This window comes from Macaca nemestrina, chromosome X (genome assembly GCF_043159975.1).
Source record: "Macaca nemestrina isolate mMacNem1 chromosome X, mMacNem.hap1, whole genome shotgun sequence".
In the NCBI taxonomy this organism is placed as follows: Eukaryota; Metazoa; Chordata; class Mammalia; order Primates; family Cercopithecidae; genus Macaca; species Macaca nemestrina.
This window is the reverse complement of record NC_092145.1, coordinates 127137976-127162867: the sequence shown is the minus strand read 5'-3', so window position 1 is coordinate 127162867 and position 24892 is coordinate 127137976. Positions and strand designations below refer to the sequence as shown.

The 24892-nt window shown below is 34.7% G+C and overlaps 1 protein-coding gene across 1 annotated transcript in view; it reads right to left on the bottom strand.

The window, feature by feature from the left end:
* LOC105490348 (dystrophin) overlaps positions 1 to 24284 on the bottom strand; it is a 2266916-nt gene extending 2242632 nt beyond the window's left edge. Inside the window, exon 1 of the mRNA XM_071089080.1 lies at positions 23995 to 24284. Coding sequence (XP_070945181.1) covers positions 23995 to 24001 — 7 coding nt within the window. The 5' untranslated portion in view covers positions 24002 to 24284. The remainder of the gene's footprint in view (positions 1 to 23994) is intronic.
* Between the last annotated feature and the right edge of the window lie 608 nt (positions 24285 to 24892).

Below are 24892 nucleotides of genomic sequence, written 5' to 3'. Positions count from 1 at the left end.
GATTTTTATCAAATGTTTTGCAATATACCTTTTGAAAATGACCCTTTCCTATATGTAGAATAAAAATTAAAAGCAGAATTAAAAGCAAATCCTGTCATATTACTTTCCATGTTTGTTATCTAGCAAATGACTCTGTAATCAACTATTTCCTAGCAATAAACAATGAAAAACATACTCATCTTTCATCTAAGAGTACAAGAAGCAATCAAGGAAATGGGAAAACTCAATTAGCTACCAGAGACTGTAAAACATCTGTTCTGAATGAGATCACTTGGACACAGGAAGGGGAACGTCACACACCGGGGCCTATTGTGGGGAGGGGGGAGGGGGGAGGGATAGCATTAGGAGATATACCTAACGTAAATGACGAGTTAATGGATGCAGCACACCAACATGGCACATGTATACATATGTAACAAACCTGCACGTCGTGCACATGTACCCTAGAACTTAAAGTATTAAAAAAAAAAAAAACCCATCTGTTCTGAAAACCAAACTCCAACAATTCAATATCAATATCATTAAAGGCATAAAGATTATTAATGTAAAATTGAACTAGGAAAGATGAAAAACCCCTGCACTAATTCTCAATTACATTGGGTTTAAGGGAAAGGAAGGAATAAATCATATATATCCACAGATGGAAATAATCCAGGTATACATACACATACACATACATTTATGAAAAATCTATAACTGTTAGGTTTTACATTAGTATCCATGATCTATTTTGAGTTAATGTTTGAATAAAGTATGAGGTGTTTAGGTCAAGGTTTATTTCTCTGTCAATGTGCATCCAAATACCCTAGCACCATTTGTTGAAAATGATAATTTCCTTCATTGAATTGCTTTTACATCTTTGTAAAGAATCAGTTTGGCATAATAATTTGCTTCTATTTCTGGGTTCTGTATTTTATTCCATTGCTCCATGTTTCTGTCCCACCACCGATACCACATTGTCTTCATTACTGTAGCTATATACTAGGTCTTCATGTTGAGTAGAGCGACTCAATCTTTCTTAGTCATGAGATCTATAGATCAATTTGGCAAGAATTGACATCTTTACTATGCTGAGTCTTCCAATCCATGAATGCAATATGTCCCTGAAATTATTTAGGTCTTGATTTCTTTTATAAGCATTTTGTAACTTTCAGGATAAATATCTCATATATATTTTGTTAATATCTTACTATTTCATTTTGGGGAATAATTGTAAATACTATTTTTTTCTTTTTTCTTGTGCTTTTAATTCTAAATTTTTAAAAAGAAATTTTAAGAATATCTAAAATTTCAAATGCCAAGCTCTCTTTAGCAATAATGGGAAAAATAGCCAATACATTTATTTTGAAGTTTTTTTTTTCTTATTTGACAACTGATGCTGAATCTCACCTACACAATTAAAAAGAAACAATACACAATAACCATTACAACAAAATGAACAGATTTTGGTACCGGTTTGAAGAGATCAAAAGCTTAAATGGTCTTAAAGTGATTATATTGCTCATTTGCCAGAATCCATGCTTTCAAAGAAGGCTGACCACAGGCAGTCTTTGGAAATTAATCATTAAGTGTATATTATTATATATAAAACCTTTTCATGCTGCAAACACTATAATATATTTCTGCAATATCAACTAGGAATTTTATTCATTGTCTATGCTTACATTTTAGAAAATAACAGTGTTTTAAATCAACAACATTCATGGATGGTAATATTTACACTAAATATGGCACAACCACCAAATAACTCCTTTTATTTAGATTCCCATACACTATAAAAACTTACAATGCATCTATAATTTAATAAAGTATGTGTTATCAAACCATACTATAAAATGAATAATTGTAGTAGAAACCAAGGTTTTACCCCCCTCTTTTTGAGAATTATACTTTATATTAGTCCTCCTTCCATTAGTCTGTTAGTTAAAAAGCATACTGTCACTGCAAAATTAATCGTAATGTTTTCTATGCAGACATAGTGCTTAATAGAGCCCACTGTCTCAGTAGAAAAGGAGCCTGTCTAGTTTCAGCCAAATTTATTTAGAGTCAGATAAATTTGATTAAATATAAAAAAAGTATCCATATTGAACACTTCAATTATTTAATCCTTTACAGTCCAGTCCATTATTAATAGTATTAAGATCATATGGGATTAATAAGGTTTCTACATAAGGGAACATTTTCCCTTATCTGATTTCAGTAGAGGAGTATATGGCTTTGATAAAATGAAATCATCATCATCATTTTCTAAAACATTCTTTATGTTTTATGTTTCTTAGGCTTACTGTGCTGATTAAGTGGGGTGATAACATATTGCATCGGCACCTTATCACTCCACTTAATCAATACAGTAATAGAACTATTAGTTTGAATCCTAAAAACTTATTTTTTTGATCAAAATGGACCAATATCAGCAAATTCATATGATTCAATCTATGTATCTATCTTAGGTATATATGGAGTGATGTATGAATAAACAGATATACATATGATTTGATGAATTAAGAATAACTGGGTCCAGAGAAATAAAGTTATCTAGGTACCATTGTTCTACTGAAACAATTTGTTTTGGTCTTTATATACCTGTTCGATTAGATGATTTAAAATTTAAAAGTATTAAAAGTTTAAAAACTAGTTTTAAACGTTTTTTAAAAATGATGTTTACACATTTACTTACTCAGTCTATTTTTTTTTTTTTTTTTTTTTTTTTTTTTTTTGAGACAGAGTCTTGCTCTGTCACCCAGACTGGAGTGCAGGGACACCATTTCAGCTCACTGCAACCCCCACCTCCCAAGTTCCAGTGATTTTCCAGCCTCAGTCACCCTAAAGTGCACCACCATGCGCAGCTAATTTTTTTTTTTTTTCTTAGTAGAGACAGGGTTTCACCATGTTGGCCAGGCTGGTCTCGAACTCCTGACCTCAAATGATCCACCTGCCTCAGCCTCCCAAAGTGCTGGGGTTACAGGCATGAGTCACCTTGCCTGGCCTACTTCCTCAGTCTTAATGAGTATTTTCCTCTGGGAATTAGATAATTGGCCTTACCACATTCCAAAATCCAGTGATTCTCTTCTTAACATGCTCATGTTATATTCCACACAACAGTACTAATACATTATTCTACTTTTGCTCACAGTGTTGGTACGGTATGAATATTTGTGTTCCTCCAAAATTTAAATGTTGAAAGCTAATCTCCAAGAGGTTGATATTAGGGAGTGGGATCTTTAGGATGTGATTAGGTTATGAGTACAGAGCCTTCATGTTTGGAATTAGTACCCTTATAAAAGAGAGCCTAGAGAGCCAGCTCCCCTCTTCCATCATATAAGGACACAGCGATAAGGTACCATCCACTAGCTAGGAAATGGTCTGTCATCAGGCACAGAATGTGCCCTCATCTTAATCTTGGACTTCTCAGTCTCCAGAACTGTGAGCAATGAATCTCTGTTGTTTCTAAGCCACCCAGTTAATGGTATTTTTTATAGAAGTCCAAATTGATGAATAATGATAGTTATTTCACAGTGAAGAATATAAAAATAATCAGCATCACTACATCCATAATCAGAGAAGGGAGGAGTGGGACAATGAACAGAGTCATAAGTATAATGTATTTAGAAATATGGGATGAAATCCTATAAACTGAATTGAGTGTCTTCCTCCCCCATGATGAGTGTGTATGAAAATGCACTAGAGAGACAGAAATGAAAAATCAGGGTCATCCTCACCATGCTCTGAACTCCTATGAGATTCACTTGTCATCTTTCTTTTAAAGAGCTTATAGTGTATTATCTGATATTATAGTTACCCATTATGAGGAATTATCATAAGTATAACCTTTATCATCATTATCACCTTTACCATCATCATCATAGACAGATGCAAATCTAGCAGAATGCAAATATAAGAAAATGGGACCTGACTCACATAAGAAAACTTTGAAAGTTTTTCATCTATCAAAATCTGACAAGTTGACTTAAAAGGGAAGGTGTGTTCATAACAGTTTCTTTCATTTTTTTTCCATTTCCATGGCTAATTACATTGTAATACTCCATTAAGGTAAGAATATAGCATTGTTTGTGGTGAAATAGACTCTCCATGAGCAATAATCTAGATTGAAAAAGGTAAAATATATGTATTTCCACAGTTTACCTTATGCAAATAGAGTGAGTTGTAATTTTTGGTGAGTGGGTGAGATGTCAGTTAGATGACTGTATGGGATTTAAAAATATCCTATTACATATATGGCAGCATCAGAAGTCTCTTTAGCAACTCTCACAATATTGTATAGAGATAAAAGCAGTCAGGGCAATAACCAGAGCCATATTACTCATTTATAAAATCTCAATAAAAATTTTCTCTGAATTAGGCTTTAACAAAGAAGAATGAGGCTCAATTGTGATGGCACGACAGACACCAAGTGCCAATGGTACAATACATTTAATACAATTCCCATACTTCTATGTGATGTTTTGTTTTTATCATGATGTTGGGGACAATAGCCACAGGGGCAGAAGTAAGCGGGTTAGAGGGTGAAAGGTTGAGTGAAGATATACAGGTATACCTTGGAAATACTGCAGGCTCAGTTCCAGATCACCAAAATAAAGCGATTCACATGAATTATTTGGCTTCCACGTGTATATAAAAGTTATGTTTACACTATTCTGTAGTCTACTAAGTGTGCAAAGCATTATGTTAAAAAATGTACATACCTTTACAAAAAACATAATTTACTGCTAAAAAAAGCTAGCAATCATCTGAGCCTTTAGTGAGTTGAAATCTTCTTGCTGGTGGAGGCTCTTGCCTCAATGTGGATGGCTGCTAATTGATCAGGGTGGGGTTGCTGAAGGTGGGAGGGACTGTGACAATTTCGTAAGTAGACAACAATGACATTTGCTGCATCAATTGACTCTTCCTTTCACAAAACATTTTTTTGTAGCATGTGATGCTGTTTGATAGCACTTTACTCACAGTAGAACTTCTTTCAAAATTGGAGTCAGTCTTCTCAAATTCTGCCACTACTTTATCAACTAAGTATATGTAATATTCTAAATCCTTTGTTGTCGTCTCAACAATGTTCTCAGCATCTTCACCAGAAGTAAATTTCAACTCAAGAAAGCACTTTCTTTGCTCATCCATAAGATGCAACTCCTCATCCATTCAAGTTTTATTATGAGATTTCAGAAATTCAGCAACATCTTCAGGCTCCACTTCTCATTTTAATTCTCTTGCTATTTTCACCACATCTGCAGTGACTTCTTCCAGTGACAACTTGAGCTAAAGTCATCCATGAGGGTTGAAATCAGCTTCTTCTAAACTCCTGTGAAATGTGATATTTTGACCTCTTCCCATGAATCACAAATGTTATTAATGGCGTATAGAATGGTGAATTCTTTACAGAAGGTTTTCAATTTCCTTTGCTCATATCCATCAGAAGACTTATTATTTATGGCAGCAATAACCTTACTAAATGTATTTCTTAAATAATGAGACATAAATGTTGAACTTACTCTTTGACCCAAGGGCTACAGAATGGATGTTGTATTAGCAGGTATGAAAACAACACGAGTCTCCTTGTACATCTCCAAATGAGCTCTTGGATGACCAGCTACATTATTAATGAGCAGTAATATTTTTGAAAAAAAATACATTTTTTCTGAGCACAAGGTCTCAACCCTGGGCTTAAAAATATTCAGTAAATCATGCTATAAGGCCGGGCGCGGTGGCTCAAGCCTGTAATCCCAGCACTTTGGGAGGCCGAGACGGGCGGATCACGAGGTCAGGAGATCGAGACCATCCTGGCTAACACAATGAAACCCCATCTCTACTAAAAATACAAAAAAATTAGCCGGGCGTGGTGGCGGCGCCTGTAGTCCCAGCTACTCGGGAGGCTGAGGCAGGAGAATGGCGGGAACCCGGGAGGCGGAGCTTGCAGTGAGCCGAGATCGCGCCACTGCACTCCAGCCTGGGCGACAGAGCGAGACTCGGCCTCAAAAAAAAAAAAAAAAAAAAAAAAAAAAAATCATGCTATAAACAGATGTGCTCTCATGCAGGCTTTATTGTTACTTTTATAGAACAAAGGCAAAGTCGATTTAGCATAATTCTTAAGGACCCTAGGATTTTCAGAATGGTAAATGAGCATTGACTTCAACTTAAAGTCACCAGCTGCATTAAACTCTAGCAAAAGAATCACCCTGTCCTTTGAAGCTTTGAAGCCAGGCGTTGACTTCTTTCTAGCTTTGAAAATCCTAGATACCATCTTCTTCAAATAGAAGGCTATTTTGTCTACATAAAAAATCTATCATTTAATATAGCCACTTTTATCAATGATCTTAGCTAGAACTTCTGGATAACTTGTGCAGCTTCTCCAACTGCACTTGCTGTCTCACCTTGTACTTGCTCTGTCTCCCAGGCTGGAATGCAATGGAGCGATCTGGGCTCACTGCAAGCTCCACCTCCCAGGTTCACGCCATTCTCCTGCCTCAGCCTCCCGAGTAGCTGAGACTACCGGCGCCCGCCACCACACCCTGCTAATTTTTTTGTATGTTTAGTGGAGACGGGATTTCACCGTGTTAGCCAGGATGGTCTTGATCTCTGGACCTCGTGATCCACCTGCCTCGGCCTCCCAAAGTTCTGGGATTACAGGTATGAGCCACCACACCCGGCTTCACCTTGGACTTTTATATTGGAGGTGGCTTCTTTCCTTAAACTTCATAAACCAACCTCGGCTGGCTTCCAACTTTTCTTCTGCAGCTTCCTTACCTCTCAGCCTTCACAGAATTGAAGAGAGTTAGGAACTTCCTCTGGATTAGCTCTTGCTTAAGGGAATATTGTGGCTGGTTAGATCTGTCTAGACCATTTAAATTTTATCCATATCAGCAGTAAGACTGCTTTGCTTTCTTTTCATCCATGTGTGCATAGGGGTAACACTTTTAATTTCCTTCAAGAATTTTTCCTTTGCATTCACACCTTGACTAACTGTCTGGTGCAAGAGGCCTAGATTTCAGCCTAACTCAGCTTTTGACATGTCTTCCTCACTAAACATAATCATTTCTAGCCTTTCATTTAAGATGAGACATGTGAGACTCTTCCTTTCACTTGAACACTTAGAGACCATTGTGGGGTTGTTAATTGGACAATTTCAATATTGGTTTGTCTCAGAACTTAAAGGTCCAAGGAGAGGGAGACAGATGTGGGGGCGGCTGGTTGGTGGAACAGTCAGAACACACACAACATTGTTTGTTATTTCATATGGGCATGACTCATGTTGCCCCCAAAAATGACAATAGTAACTTCAAAGATCATTGATCATGGATCATAGATCTCCATATATTCTTTCAGTGTGGCTTTTGTACTCTAACCAGTGTCAGCTTGTTGAGGGCAGAAATCATTTCTGATTAATCTTTCTATGCTCTCAGTGTTACTAAGTGAATGATACTTGAGCTGCAAAAATGTGATGAAATGTGAAGATATGACAGTGAGTCAAGAAAGAAGATACCTCGAGGCTTTATTCATGAAACAGTGGAGATATAAATAGGTTTAACATATAAATTGGTTGAAAGTAAATTAAATCAAACTCCCTACGCTAAAGAGTTATAATACTGTCTATTGTGATGTAAATATGATAGTTGAGTTCATAAGAAATTTTTCAATGGCAAAATGAGGCTTAGTGATGAGATTATCATCTCTAAGAAAATTCAGTCTTAAGTATTATTTTATGTCATTTTTGTTCTCCCTAAAAGTGGCCTCAAACATTCTGTCTTCATCAACATTATCCTTACCATAGTGCTACTTACACATTTTCCCAATTTATCACCAGCTGTCATGCAAAACCCAGAACAAAGCCACTCAGCCAAAGCACATGTTTAACTGTGAATTAGGCTGCTTCTTTTTAAAACAAAGGTATTATTTACCTATTGATGCTGGCTTCCATCTTAAGCCCATGATAACTGGCAACCAACAGGTTAGAAAATAAAATTTCCTAATTGATTAGGAAATTAACTAATTTTTATTATATCCAATACTTGTTGGATGTATTGTTACATCCAATACTGGTTGTGAAAACGTGTGCTGTTGCACTTGTGCTTGTTGTACTCAGTCTTGTTTAATTTGTGAAAGCATCACACATTTAAAATAACCCATTAGCTGTTTTCTAGCTGAGGATGAGTAGGTAAAGACAATTATTTCTACATTGATAGTTGGACGTAGTCATAGATAATATCTAATTCAGTGACTTTCTTCAAGATCTCAGTTTTCTACAGCTGTGTCTATGGGGTTATAGGGTGAAAGTGGGAATAGGTGGCAGTTGAGTCAAATTCTCCTCTTGTTTTCGTTCAAGATGTCTACCCCTTCAATTCTTTGCTTTGTTGGGCTTTCACATGAGATTCTTTAAAAAAATGTATTCGGTGTATTTTTAAAATGAAACTTGATCTATTACAGTATATTCTAGAGTTGGCAAATATATGGAATATTTTCTATCCTTCCCATTGCATTCATGCTGAGCACATATGGCACCAAATAATGGTATTTTATCCCACAAGTTCCAAACAGACACAGTCTCAGTCTGTTACAGTACTCCTGGAAACTACTATCAAGCAATTTTACATGGTGTGATCAACACTTGTTATCTTTTCTATCACTTTCTATCTTCTTTTTTCTTTAACGATTTGTAGTCTAATGCTTCCATTTTTTTCAGAAGAGAATAAAAGGCCCAGAATGGTAATGACTGTTACCAAGTCACAATGTAGCAAAATTGGTGTGTCACTTCTGACAGTTTCTCTAACTCCCAAACCAATGCATATTTTGATAATTGCCCTCATTATTTCCTCAAACATACATCCCTGTCAGAAAAAAATGATTACATAGAAAATTAAATGAGGAAAACTATTAATAATAAAATATCATGTTGGCTTGGGTTGCCTTTTTCCAGAAGCAGACCCTGAGCAAAGTTTTTGAGTGCAAGCAACTTATTTCAGAGGTGATCCCAGGAAGCACAGCAAAGAAGTGGGTGAGACTGAGAAAAGAACAAAACCAGTACAGTGTGAGTTTGATGAGCATGTCATCACTGTGATAAAATGAGGTTCAATACCACTTGAGACCACTAGGAGAATGATTTGTCTCACCTGAAAAGAAAGGTGGGGTATTTCCCACAAACTCCCATGTGTAATGTGTTAAGAACAATAATCATTACAATTAAATAATGTATTACTAACTATCACAACGTTGTAGTTCTATTAGGATGAGCCTTAATGCATACAAATTTTTGCAAACTTCATGGAAGTTTCCATTTTATTTGAAATTAGTTTTTCATTAAAAATAATGGAACACTCCTTCAATCAATTAAAAATATCAGCAGATCCATCTGCTTGGAAGATGATTCTTCCTGATGCTGGCTTCCATCAGACTGGTTGACATCATTATGTTGGGTTAAGCAGTGACATGAGTAATTGTTCTTATAATGTGATCAATTCTCTTTCTTTTCCTACACACTTTCGACCTGTATTTATTCTCCATCTTGGTCATATTAAAGATTGTCGACGTTTTCCCTTGATTAATTTGACAGCACAAATGAATATCAACATGACACTATTGCCTCAAAATGGAAAAGGTAAAAAAGCAATTATGAATCACATGTTTCTTTAATATACAATTATAGATTTTGAGTTCATTTCCACTTATTATGGTTATATCTTCCACCTTCCCTTTCATGCCTTGTTATACTAAAGGTCAATATGTTCATTTATTAATTACACAACAAGTGTCATGTTTACAATGTTTGTAAATGTAGTCACAGTATTTGATTTTCTTAATATAATAGAATTTATCCTCTGCTTTGGCAAATATAAGCCCACAAATGATCGTTTCATTTTCTAATAAATTAAAAGTATAATGTATACAATTGGATTCTGTCAGGCTTGATGTGTCTTTTAAACCCAGCACATTAAATTCCACTATGTATAAAAAGGACTGTATATAACATCAATAGAAAAAAAACAGAACTGCCACAAAAAGCATCGACATAAATGATTAAATATACATAGCTCTTGGCATGTGGATTCCTGTTACACAGAATTGTGATTTTTAATAATGGATGATTTCAAAACCAATTTGCTAGTTACTTAATGCATCTTTGAGATTTTCCTTCCACAGAGAAGATTTAGGAGATTATAAAGTAATTAATTTGTTCACTTCTTTATTAATTTTGTAATATCACAAAGCTGTACATTAGAGGAAGTAGGTATTAACATCTCATATCATTTGATACATCCACTGAATTCCTACTCTCTTTGCAGCCTCAAGGCACCTGTGTGCTGGCAGGCTTTGCTGAGTACTACTGAAGTTTAGGCTATAAACCAATCACGCATTTGCTTTCCTTTCCTATTGCTGGCTTTATACATCCACTATTAGCCAAACCCAAATCCTTCCGTATGTAGTTCTCATTTTCTGATGAAAATCCAGTGAAAAAATGGAAGTAGACATTTGCTTTTAATTTCAGGTATAATTTACAATAACTATGCTGCACTGTACAATTGGGTGATTGGTGAACTCCACCATTTTCTATTAGTGATGAAACAAGAAAAATGAAGAACCACATTTTTGCTTTGTGTTACTTTACCAATGGGCCTGAATCCATGTACCTTATAAATGAAACTGTCAATTTACTCTTCTATTATTTTAGGTAATGATTCCATTAAATTAAGACCTCAGGGGAGTTCATGTGTAAATCACAAAGGAAATAAAGCCTTTAAAATACCATGTAGGGTAACTATCATACCATCATAACTAAATATCCCAGCTTTTAACAGTATAAAATAGATGAAAATGGTAACTTGGGTCAATGCATTTCCATAAACTGAATGAGGAGGAATCTTGAAAACAGTACTGTTCATGTACTATGGTTAGTAATATTAGAGTGAAGAAGGATGCAATGGAAATGATGTCACCTTAGGACTCAAACAAATGGCTTACTGGCTGTGTAAATCATTACTACTTTAAGTTAAATTTGAGTCGCTCCCTCCAGAAGAGCTGAGCAAAGGGTAAAATAATGAATAGAGAATTCATGGTCCTCAGGCACTAATAGTTTATGAATAAATCAGTAACCTGAAAAGTACATCACAGCAAAATAAGCGGTGAAACAACTATTAAGAAGATTCTATGGGAGTATACACAGGGGTACATGATTCAGCCAAAAGTAAAGAAGAGGCACTAGCTACACTATTTTGGAGGATTATAAAGCATGTACCAAGTAAATGTGTGTGAGTAAGAATTGTTTATGACTGTGGGGTGGAGTCAACATTTCCAAAGGCACATGAAAAGGAAGTGTGTTACAGTCAGAGAACTATTTGTATGGCTAGGGTGAGGCATTCACATGGTGGATAAAAGATTAGACTGAGCACATGGCAGGGAAATTGTTGTAAGGTACCTTTTCTTTCATACAAGTTATTTGAATTATAGTCTATAAATAATATAAAGCCACCTGTGGATTTTGAGCAGAGGAATAACATATTAAGTTTTGTCTTTGAGAGAGATAAGCCTAGCAGCCTTGTGAAGGGTAAACTGGAGAGAAGCAAGAAGGAAAGTATGTTAGGAAGCTATGAGTATATTCAAAGTCAGATATGGGGATCCAAACTAAGGCTGTGACTGTCAGGAGATACGAAGGGCGGATGGCAGAGCTAAAAGAAATTTAGCATACAAATAGGAGAAATTAGTTACATGGCTGTCTATAAGGAGGAAATAACACTTCCTGCCTTGCTTACCTCATATGGTTGCTATGTGAATAAATTAAACATGAAAGTATTTTGTTAATTTTAAAGTTTTGTACATTTAAGGAATTAATATTATCAAGTACTTATGAATTAAAGGTACTTGGTTTAATGACATTCTTATTTGTTCACGTACAGTGAAACAACTATAAAAATTTGCTTCACTTACTCCTTAAGAGAAAAGTAGCATGCTAGGTAACTCATCTGGATTTAAATTTCTAAGTGGAAGTACTACTGAAGATCTACTCCGCATGAAGCTAGGGAAGTGTGGCAAGGGGACTCTGGCCAAGGACTAGAAGATAGAGAGACTGAGAGCACGTTTCTCAGGCATCTGTGGAACGCTTCTCCCACGAACAAGAAAGAGAAAGAAATATTTGGAACTAAAACATGGATGAGAAATAATCAACCCTAGAATAGGTTGCTAAAAATAATTAAAATAAAAGATTCTCATAATAAGTTCAGTCTCTGAATGCAAGAAAAGTTTAGCTATAATCTGGTCTCTGGATGTTAACTCACCTAATCCATATTTAGGTTGCACATGAATAAGAGTTCAGTATTGAGAAAATTGTATTTATTCAATACAATGAATAAAATCAAGGCCAACGAAGGGACTTCTCTAATTACCATTTTGCAAAAAAAAAAAAAATACAGAAATTGAATTATTTAATGATATTAGAAAAAGGGGTTATCCCTAAGACCTATGGCAGAAGAACTAAAGGCAGGTAGTGACCCAAATCTGTATCACTAACTCAATTTCCTTCCAAGCAGGTACAGAAGTAGATCATGGAAAGAGTGAAATGCATAGAATCTTATAAATCTGGTTCTGATTAGAGCTCTTTCACAAGTAGCTTAATCTCACTTAGGCTCAGCTTCTAGATTTATAAACTAGGCACAAAAAAACATTTTGGAGGGGGTTGTTCTAAAGATTAGCTAAAATAATGCATGGACTGCACCTAGCATGTTAAAAATAAATAGAAAATATTAATGTACTAGTAATTATGTTTTATAAACTAAATTTTATCTCACTAAAAGAAAGAAAACATTGTAAAATTTATGTTGTTCTTCATCCATTACAGAAAATGAAAATTTTTTGAAATAGAACCAAATTTGAAATGGGAATATCCAAGTAATAATAAATGTGAAAAGAAACTGAATATAATAATAAAGTTATGAAAGAGGAAAAAATAAAATCTGATGTCAAAAAGCATATAGTTTTTGTTTTGTTTTGTTTCCCAGACGGAATCTCGCTCTGTCAACCAGGTTGGAGTGCAATGGCATGATCTTGACTCATTGCAACCTCCACCTCCCGGGTTCAAGCAATTCTTCTGTCTCAGCCTCCTGAGTAGCTGGGACTACAGGCACATGAGCCCAGCTAATTTTTGTATTTTTAGTAGAGACGGGGTTTCACCTTATTGGCCAGGCTGGTCTCGAACTCCTGACCTCATGATCCACTCACTTCAACCTCCCAAAGCGCTGGGATTACAGGTGTGAGTCACCATGCCCATCCCATACAGGTTTAAATATTGCATGGCCATGCTATATGACAGTTTGTTAGTTGAAGATATTTTTGTTTACAAAATCAATGAGATTAATCATGCATCACTCTACACTTGCTATTAAAATTACTATGTCCTGCATTTTGTGGCCTTCCCAAAGAGACAAGGAGTTTGAGTCATGATATTAGAAAAGACTAAAGACCCTACATGGTTTACTAGAAAAAACCCTTTACTTCAGTGTCAGGAGACTTTATTACATATCTGGCCTTACTACTAACTAGAAGAAACTTAAAGGAAATGACAATTTCTCTATAAGTCACACTTTCCTCGTCTTTCAGACTAAGATGTGGGACTAAATACTCTTTAATGGACTCCGGGTTTTGAAATTTCTATAAAAGATATCTGTCTAGATGTTTGCAACACATACAATAAATGTAGGGACCACATAAAAATGTAAAGATCTCATACCTATAAAAACCAAAAGTGTAAATCAATAGAAAAATGAGCATGAGATTAGAAAAGTGCACTTTTATATATTTGTGTTATAGTTCAGTAAAACATTTTAAAAATCAAGCTTGATATAATTACTTTCTTTAATCTATAAAGGGAAAGTACCAATGAAAGTTGGGAGGAAATGTTATCCTTACTCTAGATAACATCAGCATGAGCAATAAACACAAAATAATGGTCCTCAAATTCATTAGTCATTAGAAAAAATAGAAATGAAAAACACAATAAGTTACTATAGTATAACAGCCAGAAAGGCTGAAATTAAGGACTAATAATACTAAACATTGACATCTCCAGAACTTCTATAAAGTAATGATGGTTCTTTGTTTACCTACCTTGAAAAACTACTTGGCATTTTCAACTAAAGGTGAGTATTTTACTATTCTATGACCTAATAATTCTACTTCTTGGCATTTGCATAACAGAACATTTGCAAGAATATTCAAAGTGGAATTATTTTTAAGAGTTCACAAATGGAATCAATTTAAATGTTCATCCAGAGTAGATGGAATAAGTAAATTATAGTACATTTATATGATGGCATACTACATAACACTGAAAATTATGGAACCACAACTACAAGAAACAAAATAGACAGATCTCACAAATATACTGTTGAGAATTAGAAGGCAGAAACAAAAGAGTACATCTGTATGGCTTCAAGTACATAAATTTCAGGAACTGTCTATCCTAATCGATGGTGCATTAGAAGTCAGTATGACACTTATCTCTGGGAGAGTATTGACTATGAAGTGGTAAGACAAAGTTTTTGATGCTGGTAACATTCTTTTCCTGCCTTGAGTAATTACTGGGGTGTGCCCAATCTGTGAAAAATCATGAAGCTGGACACCTACTGATTTGTGAACTTTTATATATTCGTGTTATATTTCAGTAAAATGTTTTAAAAATCAAGCTGGAGAGAATTACTTTCCTTAGTCTATAAAGGGAAATTACTAATGCATGTTGGGAGGAATTTTTCTTTTCCTTTAGCCTATATATCTAAATTACTTCACAGAGTCAGAGATATAGAGATAAAAACATATACATATATGTATACATATGCATATCTATATATGTAGGAAGAGAGGAAGGGAAGAAGGGAGAGAGAAAGAGAAGGAGAGAGGGAGACTTTCTTGATAATTAAATTCTTTAGAAAATGTACCGCTTGAGAGAGAATGACTTTCTGGATGATTCAGTTCTTCAGAAAATATCTTGTTTACCTGTGTCTTTTTAATTTCCTAGGAGGAGTTGGGTGTGAGGCTGGAGATCAATTACATTGGAAGATGTTGAAATTGGATAAAACCTTACGGATTATCTAATACAATTTCTTATTGTTATAGGTTTATTTAGCAATAGATCTATTCTATCTAAGATGTTATCCTTTCAGCCCTCCTTTGTAACCTCTGAGGTCTGATTCTGTGATTAATTTAACTTTATACATGGGTGAAATATTTTCAGGTAGCTTCTAATTAAAGAGTGTTAGGCATTGAGATAAAATATGACAAGGTCTCTAAAGACAGCATAGGAAAGAGTTTCTAGGGATAGACGTACATAAACTACCAATGAGAGGTAATTGTTTTCAAATCCTCCTGAAAGTTTGCATGGTCATGCTCATGCTAGCTTTAATCATATTTAATATCATTATATGCAACTGGCTTTTACACCAGTCTAGACATTTTCCTTCTAGGTTTGATTCCAGTGAAGATGAGCAACAGGTGGAAGGCACGCTCCTTCTTATTTCAAGTGACACTTCAAATATGTCGCTTTACCCTTTACTTTGAATTACTATTTTTCACTGGATTTGCTTTCTTTCTGTTCAGTTATCATTTTGCTCTTTGATGGACTTGGCAGTTTTTTCACATCACTCATGCTAGGAACTCTGGAAGCCTCTAGCTCTGTCCTAAGCCAGCTTTACTGTCTGGATTCACAGTTGCTGTTGCTCTCTGCTTAGCTGTCACTGTAGATATTTTTCTCTTCTCATCCACATAAACCACGTTCGTCTCTAAATTCCTCAGGGACTGTATCTTAGTCATCTTGCTCTAGCACAGAGCCTGGCAGTTAGAATTTATCAATAAATATTTGTTGGATGAATGAAAAGCAGCAGAAACAACCTGTCATTTCAGTTGGTGGGCTCTAATCCTGTCTGGATGACCTAATGGAGAAATGGACTCTGTTTCCTGCCACTGTGGCCACCAAAACCAGTCCATGAATGGGTTAGCAGCCAAAGGGAGAGGAAGCTGAGATTCCTACTCACTAATGTGTCCATCACATGTAGGCTTTTACTTAATCTCCTTCTTTTTATACTTGTCATAGAATCTCCCCTAAAACCCATACAATTTCAGGTTAGCATTAGTGCCACTTTCAATAATCCGGCTTATTGTTGCTGTACCAAACAATTCTACTTACAGCATGTATAAAAGAAATCTGTATTAGTAAAAACAGACTATGATGGTCCTTATCACATTTTATCCTGGGAGTGTTACAATCAGTTGTAACAGTGTTATGACCAGAGCCGAATGATGCTGATAAGTTTATTTTCCCTACTGTTCTAAGCTCTTTGTATTCATAACCCTGTCTTCAGATTGCACCATAATGTCAATATTTCTTCTGGAAATTTGATAAGCACCATCCATTTACCTTCAAGTTTACATGGACAGCAATTAATCTCTGTGTACCACCTACATTTCCAGTTGTCATCCTGTACCTCCTCTATAAATGTTTGCTCAAAAGAACATCTCATTTTTACTTCCCATAGTACTTTTGTCTAGACAATATTTTTACCCATTTGCTTATTTACTGCAGTACACTTTAAGCTGTAACCCCAAAGCTCAAGAAAACAAGTTTTTAGAGGCCAGTCATGTTAGGCATATAATTTATATGTTTATAATTTAAGTCATCTTTTCAAAAGTAGTATATATATTGAATATTTAAAGTATTCTTGTTTTATTCAGAAGTCTCATTTTACATTGCATTTAGTATCTATAGGTCAAAATGTATGTAGTTATAAAAAAAGTTTTCTTTAAAAAGTTTGCTTTCCAAAACTACCAAAGGAGATACTGAAACATTACAGCTAACTTGAGTTTTTTCATTTAATTTAAAGATAGTGTGAACAGGTACTGAAGACACTGTCTTACGTTTTACTAATATCGATATAGAGTGGATTAAATTTGTGAAAAGGTATATCTGCTCAGAGTCTATAAATTTCTCAAGGTCAGAAAATAAACCCTAAAAAGATTTAATTCCTCTAAAGCTTTAAGCATGCTAATATTTGTTAACTTGATCTTATAAAATGTCATTTGAGGTGTCTTTATCTCCAAACCCTAAAATATTAATTTTTATTGATCAAGTTATGAGTTTTTGCTTACTTGCAGTAACTTTATTATTTTTTCTGTTGACTCTAACATATAACAAACGAAGACATGTTCAGATATAACATGTTAAGAAGATAAATAAAACATCAACACTCATGTTAACACTGCAAATACATGAGAGTTTTATACTAAGACAGTCATCTCCTCCCTCTGACTTACGTTTTCCTGAAGGACATTTACATAGCACAAATATTTTAAAGACTTTTGGCTATTTGATGACACCTTGAACATATACTTTGAATCTAAAGGAAAGGAGAGTCATATTTATCTCCTTTCTAAAACAATTCAAATATCATGTGTCCTTATTTGCTAAGCTGAAAGTAAGATGAAGTCAAATAAATGGAAAATCAAATATTTTTAAACTTCTAGGAGATTTTGTTTGCTTTTTTGTTATTTTAATAAGAGAAACAAAGTAAAACATGTAAAAACGCAAAATCTCACCCAGCATCCTCTTACAAAATGCTCAATTTTCAAATAAGCAGTAATATTTGTTCTATTTATTACTGGTCTTTAAGAGAAATAGACTGAAAAAAGAATATCTTGGAAGGCTAGTGTACTTTCATAATTCCCTGAGAAGCCCAGTGATTATGAGTAATGTGAACCAGAGTTCAATATTCTTACCCTTGGAATCAGGAAAAAGAAAGTCCTTTAAAAGATCAAGATCTTTGATAGCAGTAACAAGATCTAAATTTGCCAGGGGTAGAGCTGTCCTCTTATCAATTTCAGGCAAGAAGCAATCTTTTCCTGTGTAGTGAAAGGCAAGCCAACTAAAGAAAAAAATATGTGTGACTTCAATTACATAAAATTGACTAGATGGTTGAGAAACAATACTTTCACAGATTTCTTTCTTTCTGTAAAACTTTACTTGTATGTTGGTTCTTATTTCATTCAGAGATATATTAAGAGCAAATGAAATTGCTTTCAAATACACAGAAAAACTCCCCCATGACAACTTTTTCTCAATTGCCTCTTTTGCTTGTCCTCAGTTTTATCCTCTTCAGTGGGTCTCCCTCACCACTCCATATTCCTATGCCAACAGGAAGAATTTCTTTCAGACCCCTAAGCCTTGTATCTGTTACCATAGAGGCAGGCATCACAAAATAGCTGCTGAGGAACATCCTCATGGAAATACAATAAGAATCCTATGGGTTTTACAGGAATTTCCAGTGCTACCAGTGAGCAGAAATTGTATCTTTCTCTAGAAAAAAAAATGTGTGGATTTTAGTTGCACGTTATGGAACTATGGAGATTGTAATATTTGGTGGTAAATTCAGAACCCCTCAGCTTTATGCTTAGAATTTGATTATAGTTTCTCCTATGATGTAAAAAACAATCCCTTCTCATATCCCTATGTTCAGGAAAATATAAATGACTCATTGCCAATTCTTAAATTTAGCATGTCTTATCAATCATTTACTAAAACCCTTAATTGTTCTTTTATAGTGCACTGCATTTATTTTATCTTGATCCCTTCTAGAACATATTTGATCAAGAACACACTCATATTGTTATAAAAGTAAGTCTCTAAAACTGTGCAATTCCAAAACTGCTGAGAGAGTCTATAAACCCACAAAGAGAGAAGAGGGTAGCTGCAAGAAGAAAATTCCACTCACTTTACCTTGTTTTCCACTGACTTTCACCCTTTCTGTAAGTCTACTGAAATCATTCACTAACAGAAAAGTGGCAATAAAAATAACTGAATCCTACCAAATAGGTAAATTCAGCAAGATTAATGGAGTCTAACTAGGCAGATATTATACATAAGTCAATGATTGCAGAAACTTCAATTTTTTATAGCAACATTAAATAAACATTTCTCAACAAGTAAATTATCTCAATAGACTAACAGCCAAATGAAACCATCTTTATCTGTTAGGCTGCATATTTGAACTACTTTTCCAAGTCTCTAGTACTTAAGTAGTATGGGTGGTTACAATTTCTGTTTATGGTATGGAACTGTTATTTAACTGTGACATTGCTTATTGAGATACTTGAGTCAATAAGCAAAAAACAAAATTTCTTTATAGTCTAGAGATGAGACGAGCAAACTTTTCCTATCAAGGGCCCGACAGTAAATATTCCGGCTTTGTGGCCCACATGGTCTCTGTCATAAGTACTTAACTGTGTTTTAGCATGAAAGCAGTCATATATAGTATATAAACAAATAAATGGGTGTGGCTGTCTTCCAAATAAACTTTATAGACTCTTAAATTGAAATTTTATATAATTTCATGTGTCAGAAATATTCTTGAAATGAAACAATTCAGAAATGTGAAAACCATTTTAACTGACTGGTCAAACAGTAATAGATGTGACATGTGGGCTATCATTTACTGACCCCTAGCCTGGATGATGCAAGTGGAGTAGAGACACTCAGAAAAGTAAGTGTCTAAAAAAAAGAACATGTTTTTAAAAGAAATGATTGGACTCACAGATTCTTAGTTAAAAATTATCTCAGACATCTTGAATTTCCATTTATTACAGAAACTCCATTCTTAACACTGAACACTTTAGGAACAAGGAGTGCAGTGTCTCACAAAGTAGTCAATTCTCTGCTCACAACATTAACTGGAAGAATACTTTTCCATTGCTACCATAAAGGTGCAAGTGAGTCTAAACCCTCTTCTGCATTATAGCACAGCTAATATTTGAAATCAACTTAATTTTATCTATTTTTTTCCTTCAAGTATTCTTCAACTTTTCACTTTTCTAGTACTTTCCATGCCCCTCAAATGTTATAGTTTGTAGGACCTTATAGCATTCGGGCACTTTTCACTGAACATACCCCCAAATGTTAAGGTTCCTCTTAGAGCATGGTGTCCTTCTAAAATATGTATATATTACCATATATAATATATGCATATACCATATATATCATATATATCATATATATATACAGACACACCATATATATATGTATCCTTCTAAAATTTGTTCTCATTTTTTCATTTCCTTTTTCAGGATACATGTCCAACAATATTGCTTTGTTTCATTGTATTTTGATGTCATATGAATTATGACTGAGAATAATGATGACCAACAAAATCAGTAAGATTTATTCAATTAATTGTTGTTAAGCTTTAACTCTCTCAGGTCCTGTACTTGCCAGATTGATTTTATGAACCTTAGCTTAGGATGTTATATTTATTCCTATTACAATTATTCTCTTTGACCTCACCACAGTTTTTAGGTGGTCATAATGCTTTGGCACCGTAATAGTTCAATGTATTTGTTTTCCTTCCCAGCTAGACAGGCTATCTGGATCGTGCTTCAGTTTTTGGATATTAATATTTCACAGGCCAAGTAGGTTCAAGAACAGAGACATAAAGCACATTACAGAAGATTAGGTTCAAGTCAGATGGAGCCAATTTTATAGAACTATGCTATAGTCCTGTGAAAGGCCCTCTTCCTGGTTTACAGTGATTCATTAATTGATACATCACAGGCAGGGTAATTTAGCAAGCTGATTTACTGGCCAGACTCTTATGTCAAACAGAAAACATTTCTCCATTTTCACCTTATGGGCATAATAAAAATCTTTACCAAAGTCCATGCTGTAATCAAGATAACTAGCCATATTACATATTTTTCAGGTAACATTGGAGAATCACAGCATATATTACCTTTGCACTCTTTCTAAACCATCTCACCTTCAGGAATTGTCAGTTACTCCCAGTGAAGAAAAAATATTGCATATTTTTCTGGAAAAAATATTTCCAGTTTTAAGTAATTATTTACTCTCCACAATCTAATTATGGACTTTCTTTCCTATTTTTCACTTTATTAACTCCAGGACCAACTAAAATATTGTTGTGGCTTTCTCTTTTTAAATAGTTATGACTTTTTTTTTTTTTGAAAGAGAGAGAGAGTGTGTGTATGTGTGTATGTGTATGCACATGCTTAAGTGGTTTGTTTTTATTTGCTTTTTCCTTCTTAAAAGATGGATTATATGATAATGGGAGGATAATAGGATGGAGCAAGCTTCTCAGACAAAACATTTCAAAGCATATTTCTTAACCGATAGTGTCTTCCCCTGCTCATCTTTCTGAAGAGCAACACACCTGAGAGGCAGCTACTCTATCTCATGTGGAAAATTTCACTTGATAGTCTTATCACAAAAAGAGAAATAAATGAGATTTTTTACTTAAAAAATAATGATGTTCAATAAGATTCTTATCTAAAAGAGATAAATAATTGTTTTAGACTATAAATGCCTTAGAGAAAACAATCTGAGTTTGAGAGAACTGGGGAAAACTCACATAGATGTACAAAAGTCACTAATTCTGGATTTAAAAATATATTAAAATGTTTATAGTCTATTTCATTGTGTCCCACTTCTCTTTCACACCTTCTTTCTATTTATATGCATTTCTCCTTCATCGTTTTTTCTCCCTTGAATCACTTCAGAAGACACAGGATTAAGCAATTGGGATTTGAAGACTTCACGTGGTCTCATCACTCTGCAAGCTGACCCTGTTTTAGAGCAAGAAATATTGGCAGACATTTCCAGCTCTTACAATGCATTTATCAATAAGCGTTTGCCTGCTCTTCAGGTGCGTGGCATATAGACTTTACGATTTCATTAATAATCAACAGCTAGTGCCACCTAGCGTCTGTCCAATCCATTCAAATCAGTGGGACCAAATACAGAGCACTTTGTAACCACAAATGAAGCAAGCCTAAACTATAAACAAATACAAAAACATAGTTTGGGGATTCCAGTGGCGGATTTAAATTACACTATCTTCATTGAAAAAGAAAAACCTTATTTTAAAAGTAACTATGGTAACAAGAGTGTGAGGCTAGAAGGAAGCTCACATTTTTTCAAAGGAGACAATTCACGAAAGGAGAGTCCTACTAAAGATGCAATGTAAAAGAGTTTTTACAGTCTCAAATTGTCACTTAAAACAGTTATAAAAAGTTGAAAAGTAACATTGGCCAAAGAGGGCTGTATTTAAAACAACAGTGTAGACAGAGCTGATTTTTCTCAACCAGTCACAAAATAACCCTGTAGCATTTGGATGCAAAATTCTGTCAGTCTTTGAGCTTCCCAAAGATTAACCAAGTTCTGTAACACACTATACAAAAGCATCTACAGTACTTAAAAGTATTAAATGGAAATAATCAGAGTGCCTGAGCCACATTATAAAAAAAATTCTTTGCTGCTAAAATGATACATCTAGAAAACTATTTTCTTTCCTGCTGTATATATGAATTATGAATGATATATTCAACCATGGTAATGTATGCCTCAAGGTTAAAAAGTACTCGTCCAAATCCCTGAGTATTTTTCAAACCAGAAGTTAGCAATTATTTTGGAGAAATCCTAGTATAATTAGCCCACCACTTGCTAATTAATTTACTGATATTTAAATACATGTTGTTTGTAACTCACCCTTTCTAAGAGGAATACGTAATTGAAAACCATGGAAGAACATTCAGAAAAAAAGTTACATAACAGTCAATAGTGTTCCTTAACCAGACTGACTGGGATATTACAATTACTACAGAAAAGGCACAGCACATACGAGTAGCACTGTGTACACTGAAAGGTCATATTAGAGGTACATATACGATAGTCTATTAACTTGGATGATTTAGCTACTCAGCCTATTGAGGAGACTGGGTAGAGAGCCGAAAGATTCTGTATTACATAGACAGTTAATAATCAGGCTTTTCACACTTAGGAAAATCTATTTCTATATTATTTAACATCTGTTTTAAACAATCACTTGTTAAATGTTTGAATGTTTTATTTTCTTGTTACCCTAGTGGTGATAAAAATTATTTCAATATGTTCAGTCTGATTACAGTCACTGACAGATCCCCATGACAGCATGTGAAGATAGGTTATAGAAAGGATGCATAGTTTATACAAAAAGCATAAATTGCTCCCCTTTCTCCAAAAACTTTATTTTTGGAGCCAAATACCGTCCATGCTCATTCTCCATTTGCTTAAAAGTACTTATAATTCTAATCCACTGATTGTAGGGGAAAGAAATATTGCAAAAGAGAGAAAGCGTCCTAAAAATTGTACGCAGGCAAGAAAGAATGTAAGACAAAACTCATTAAAGGGCAAAATAAATAAATAAATAAATAAATGCTCACATTTTCAATAATTTATCATTTCTGTCGTTTTTCATTAACAGCCTTCAAAGCCCTATCTGAAACAAGCTGATACAGAGAAATTAAGAGCAGTAATCAAGCGAGAAATGATAGACCAGCTGGGTCGACATCAACTTGGCAAAACGTGAATACAGTTCAATAGCTGAAACAGATGCTAGAGTTGTTGAAAAACCCTGCAGGAGATATTGATATATTTTCTTCATATAATGCAGAATGACTGAATAAATGTCAAAAGCTAGAAATTGATGAGGAGAAATGACTGACAGCCAAACTCCTTATAAAATAGAAACCAAGTGTAACAATTTTCAACCTACCCAAACATTCTATACATTCTCATTTCTCTCAGTGTCTGAATATGCCAATACATCAATCAGTTCTTACAACTAAACTGCATATAACTAAGCTGGGGTAGATTTCCCCATAGATTTTTTTCCCCCTGTCATCATCTACCTGAAGAAACCTAGACTCTTGAACAATACTTTATTCTAAAATCTTCTAACACTGATTTCTATCCCAGAAGTGTTTTCCTGAGGTTGGAGGCAAGCACACCCCCTCCCCAAAATCTAATGCAGCACAAGGCAATTTTAAAATCCATTCTGTAAAAGCAACACTGTTTGCAGAGTTTGAAGAGCTCGGCAACAAACCCCAGCTACCAACAGCTGCTTGTTCAAACATATGCTTTGTCATGGCCAGCTTCTAATTGTATTCATAATGATGTAATAGCTTTAATAATCCTACCTTCCATGCCAGCTGTTTTTCCTGTCACTCCATCATGCCAATAAGTTGGCTGCTGTAACAAATCAAGATAGTGCAAAACAGCATCTTTCTCCTGATTCTGTCATCTTCCTGAAAGCATTCTATTACTGCCGACTGCTGGGAACCAGAAAGTCTATTTGAATTCCAACAGCTCCCCTTTCGCATGATTCAAGTTAGGTTAGGTGGGCATGCCTAACATGATTCTCTCAGTCATTTATTATGCAGCTGCTACAACGTCGGTGTGGTAACCACTCTGACTATCTGATACGTCAGTCGAACAAAACCTGTACCTCGGAGCAAACACATGAGCCAGAGCAGCGTTCTGCATTTAACGAGCATTCTTCCTGCCTAAAAAACAGTGGATCTGCAAATCTCTTTCAGTATCTACTCGCTCTTCCATACAGATGCAAAGCCTTTGGATTAGATTATTTTCCTAAGTGTAACAAGAGTAGAGTTCCTTGCCAAACATTATATTATTCATACTGAAATTTTGGCTGATTTTTACGTATCTTCACAGCATTTTAAGGGTAAAAACTCTCTTCTGAATTGTACTTTTGAAATAAGATGCTGTGTGCTCAGCTCCACATCTCTGCTTTATTATAAAACATAGCATGCACTTTCTCAAATGGAACTTGCCTCTTGTGACTCTATAGCAAATTTTCAAATAAGAGGATATTTCAAGAAAATATTATTTATTTTGCACATTGGAGATATTTCAAGTCTGGCACTCTGTGTGTTTCTCCCAAGGGTAGACTTTATACTTGATATTTTGACTTTAGATGAGTGATTTCTTCACAAAGTAAGAAACTAGATTAGCTGAATCTCCTACACAACGTCTTTAGCAAGTAAATAAATGCTAGTCAGGAAAATGCATTTTGTA